The sequence below is a fragment of the Malus domestica genome, chromosome 09, assembly GCF_042453785.1.
Source record: "Malus domestica chromosome 09, GDT2T_hap1".
NCBI lineage: Eukaryota > Viridiplantae > Streptophyta > Magnoliopsida > Rosales > Rosaceae > Malus > Malus domestica.
The window spans coordinates 8,337,866-8,342,694 of NC_091669.1; the positions used below are offsets into that span (position 1 = coordinate 8,337,866).

Sequence of the window (4,829 nt, forward strand, 5' to 3'; positions counted from 1 at the left end):
TTAAGAATGAATAGTATAAGGCATTTTTCCGTTAAAACTCCCATATATATATATATATATTGTAAGTTTAAATAGAGACTTATATGTGTTATATAATAAATTTAATTAAAATTAAAATTAAAAATAAAAACCATCTTGCCCCTGCCTAGGCATCCGCCTAGTCTTCTAGGCTCCTACCCGCTCCTTGACTTGCCCAACGCCTTTTAGAACCGGAACAAACCACCCATAATATTTGAGCACCTTGATGACCTTGGTATCTAACATTCAAAAGCTTACTCGTACGTTTCAAAACTTATTGTTTCATCAGATATGTTGGTTGACTAATTTTTTGTGGTGGATGTCACCTGTTTGACTGCAGATCTGCCTCATGTTTGGCTGCAGATCTGCCTAATGACGCGAGATCAGCGTGGTTATAGAACTTTTGTTAATTTTATCTGCCCGATTGGATTTTCTTTGCAGCTAATTTCTTTCCGATCAACAACCACATAATCATTATATCTTCTCTCTTGTTCTTCTTCAGCTCTTTCGTCATTTGTTTCAAAACCTTTGTTCTGATTCTCCGAGTCACTTCATTATATGGATCGTCGATGTTACTACTCTACTTGAATTACATACATCTTTGCACATCCTATCGATAAATTAGTAGCATCTGTACTGTATTTTCTACAAATGCTTTTACTAATCACAACTTCAAGGCAAAAGATCGATCAATTGTAAGTAGCTGCATAACAGAACATGAACACGCATTGACAAGATGTTTTTCGTCATCTATCTAAACCTAAATCGAGCTAACTACAGATTTTCGAGAAGAAATCCGGATACATTTGCCACCATAATTGTTGAATAAATATACCAGAAAACACAGCAGAGGAAAAGATGAGGAGAAGGTTGAGTCTCAAAGAACACAAAGTGATATCTTATATAAGGATGCTTAAATTATGAATCAAGGAAAAAAGAAGAAATAATTCCTTTTCCGCCGAAATGCATACCAGGAACTCATCACCTTTCCCTATTTTATTTATTCCAAAGTAGCTAGGAGAAGACCTACGATTGATTCTCTTCTTCGACTAAATGAAGAAGCAAATGCCATTCAATAATACTGGCTGATTTTACTTCTTGGAACATGAAAACGTCATCGGCAGATGTTTCATGCTAGAAACATCGAACATCTCCATAAACCTCTGATCCGCAACTCTAGCTTTCGCAGCTGCAAACCGCTGGTATTCGTCAAAAACAGACGTGAGGCACCATCTCTGCAATTTTCTCAAGCACCCCACCAGACAACCCGTTCGATGCTGAAAAATACACTCTGAGTTAGCAACCATCTGGAACCGGCGATACCATGGATTACTCAAAATCAGGGAATGAATATAGGAATCCAACAGTGTATATTGTACATACCTTGCCTCGTTTGCAATGAATTAAGACAGGGTGATTCCTTACATCTGCATTTGCATACAAGTAAACTAGTGTAAGCCACAGTGCTGCAGGTCTGGTTAAGTAAGAAACTAAGTGAAATATTGTTAAGTTCGTGCAGTACCAAGGACAACTTTTAGTGCTTCACGGATTGTATCGTCCGGGATATTTACAAAAGGCTCCTGAATTCACAATTCAATTTCGGATATCAGTTCGCTGGATATGAATTCACGGTAATGAGGAACTTGATTCAACATCCATGCAATCAAAGTAATTCAAGATGTAAAATAAGGATGTGTCGACGGAAAACTAAACATAAATCTGTTTCATCGTGTCGCAAAGATTAAAAACAAGATGCCGCCCCATGGTTTAGTGTAATAACATTGGCAAAGAGACACAAACTGCTGAACATATCATAGGGCGGCATCCCATAAACACAAGGCAGGATCCATGAAACATTGTTTCAGTATACGTGACAGAAACTCGTGGCCTTCTCGCCAAGACAAAATAACTGTCATCCCATCCAAAAACAAAACCAACAAACAATACCGCACACAAAATAAATAATTTCGTTTTTAACAAAATTATATAATTATATAATTATTGAATTTATCACACAAAAACAAGAAGAACAAAAAGGACGTCCATAATAAATGAGCCATTATGACTCATCCAACACTGCATCTTGATGACGATAATCGTGTATTAGTAAAACATGATGAATGTACATACAATCTCGCTCTATTAGTCACCTGGTGATCAAGACTCATTTATTGTTAAAATTGAAACCAAAAGTTGAAATTAAAACATTAAAAGCACATCTATAATATTTCCATCCTTAATATCAAATTCAAGGTTGGTTACCATGCATTCCTTGGTTGTAACAGTGGTGGAGCCACTAATGGACCAATGGTCCCCGGGGCCATCCTAACTTTTTTTTCTTCTGTTCTAAATCAAATTCTTTTTCATTCCAGGTCAGACCTCATTTTTCTCTTCATCTCTCTTATTATGGTGCATGCTTCACTTCCCTTCCTTATTCTATTAACTTTTTTTTGGCTTTAACTTATATTTAATAATATTTCTTGCTTACCCTATACCTCATATTCGGCTTTCTAGATTTGTGCAATATTTTTGGATCTTTCTATTGGTTTAGGGTCTTTCACTTTTTATGAAAATTACTTCAATATATCATATTATGAGTTCAAATTACCTATATATGTGAGAGACACTTCCACACACGAAATCCTGAATTCGTCACTGGTCGCCAAGTGACCACATTTATGATATATGTACTACTTGATTGATTTATTCAGTAACTCATGAATATATATTGTGTGTGTGAATTCTAGCCTACGAAACATTATTGATATTGTTTAGATTAAAGGCAGTCAATTTATAATGATCAATATAAGCAGAAAAAACAGATAAAAAAAATATAAGCAGAAAATTAAACTTAAGCTTGAGGGGACGATATCCAATCCAATCGAATTGAGCAGAAAAATAGACACACCTTGTAGCCATCAATCCCAAATTGGAAGAGCTTAATCCCATTGGATTTTAGAAATTCCATATTCGCCTCTGGATACGGCTCTGGACACAAACATCTACATACATGTGTACATAATGACATTAGGAATACATAATTCAGATAGAAAAAATCAAACACTATAACAAGACATGAAAATTTGGTCAAGGGGTGACTCTGCTTTATTGGAGTAAGTTCTGAGTTCAAATTTCAACGAAATCGTTATGAAATAAAGAAAATATCAAAACACTTAAATTGCATATAAAAATTCGGTCTAAAACGTTAGACTCCGCTTTATCCGAATAAATCTTGAGTTTAAATTTCATAAATGACAGTCATTAGATATAAAAATCAAACACCTGAAATTAATCATACTTTTTTTTGGGAAATGAAATTTATCAAACACTTACACACGCACATATATGTAATATATATAGCAGGAAATGAATTTGCTTACATGATGGAGCGGAGGCCTAGGGTTTGGAGAAAGGAGAAGTTGGCAGACTCCGGGAAACCCGACCTGAAAATGCCGTTATCGACCAAGGAGAAGTTGAGCGGCGGAATGAAGAGGTCGTCGGCGCAGACGTCGTCTTCGGGGGTTTGCTTTGCCGGAGATAGCTGGAAGCCTCCGCTTCCAGCGACGACTTCGATAGTTCTGCACATCTCGCTATCGCTATCGGTCTCTTGATCCTCTGGATGGTGATGATTATTGAACTCCAGTTTCATGTCAGCTTATCGAATAGCAGAATGACGGACGGGGAGAGATAGAAGCGTCGTTTTTATAGAGAGAAGGTCGGGGCTTTTGGGGATCGTATCGGATATTCTTTATAGCCTCAGTTGCTTTTTTTTTTTTTTTTCAATGCGTAGTTTCAATGGCGTAACCGATTTAATGCAAGTAAATCAATTAATTAATTGATCGATAATACTTATCAAGTAATGACAACGTTCAATAAATATTTATTACTTGTCTAAAATTAAACCAATTGATTGACGGATGGCTACCATGTGACCTGTTTAGTTTCATCAAAGTATCTTTGCCATGGTAAATGTAATTATTTTTTAAATTAATTAAGAAAAAAAAGAGACATGGATCTAGGTGATTGAAATCATATGAAAATAGTTTCCATCGTTAAAAAAAAATCATATGAAAATAAATAAAAATACTTTCACTAAAAAAATTATTGAAAAAAATGGGCGCCACCTATGAGAGCCGTCATTCTTATTTGGGTGTCACTTATGGAAAGGGTGCATGAGCAACCTCAATTTTCTCTTTTTCCAAATAAATATAATTATCTTCTTTTTTGTTATGAACATCTTAATTATTGAGTCCATTATTGATATGATCACATGATTCACATACGAGATATCAAAGAAGAATCAACCGTTGAAATTTCTTTTGTTAAATTTGTTAACTTTGTATAAACTTTTGTCTTCTTTTATGTTTATGAGCATGAACAAATAAAAAAAAACACTACAAGTAAATCATTTAACTCTCCCTCGCGAAGCCCATGGTCTCTAGATACGTATATCTTTTATACAAGTTGGCTTACTTGATAGGCGACATCAAATAGGTAAGTTAATAATGTAATCAATAAATATGATTTGAATAGTCTTACACGCGGAGTACGTCACTATGCTTATTAATTTACGTGCAGAAATAAAATTGATTATGTTGACAATACGTACATATGAGAAATTATAACAAATTATGCAACGAAACATAATTCCCCGGCCGTAACGTCTTTAACTATACAATTAGTTTCAATTGATCATCCCAATTTGGCCATTTCCCTGCATAATATTATACCATAAAACTCCAACCATATGCATCTAATTACTTGTTTAATATTCCAAATAATGCTCCAACTGAAGAATCAAGCTCCGCCTC

The 4,829-nt window shown here is 35.0% G+C and overlaps 1 protein-coding gene across 1 annotated transcript; it reads right to left on the reverse strand.

Annotated features, from left to right (window-relative positions):
• Positions 1 to 901: 901 nt before the first annotated feature.
• On the reverse strand, positions 902 to 3,825 carry LOC103411279 (inositol diphosphatase DSP1-like). The gene is made up of 5 exons (XM_008349922.4): positions 3,399 to 3,825; positions 2,927 to 3,020; positions 1,541 to 1,598; positions 1,402 to 1,445; positions 902 to 1,295 (listed from the first exon to the last, which is right to left on the reverse strand). Exons 1-5 carry the CDS (start codon positions 3,665 to 3,667, stop codon positions 1,110 to 1,112), a joined length of 651 nt encoding a protein of 216 aa, XP_008348144.1. The 5' UTR covers positions 3,668 to 3,825; the 3' UTR covers positions 902 to 1,109.
• Positions 3,826 to 4,829: the final 1,004 nt, after the last annotated feature.

Excerpts from the sequence above, each read along its gene's own strand:
- LOC103411279 (XM_008349922.4), bottom strand. The coding sequence starts at position 3,667 with ATGAAACTGGAGTTCAATAATCATCACCATCCAGAGGATCAAGAGACC. Across the intron at positions 3,021-3,398 it reads CTAGGCCTCCGCTCCATCAT|ATGTTTGTGTCCAGAGCCGT; the intron begins GTAAGCAAATTC and ends ACATGTATGTAG. Across the intron at positions 1,599-2,926 it reads TTGGGATTGATGGCTACAAG|GAGCCTTTTGTAAATATCCC; the intron begins GTGTGTCTATTT and ends TTGTGAATTCAG.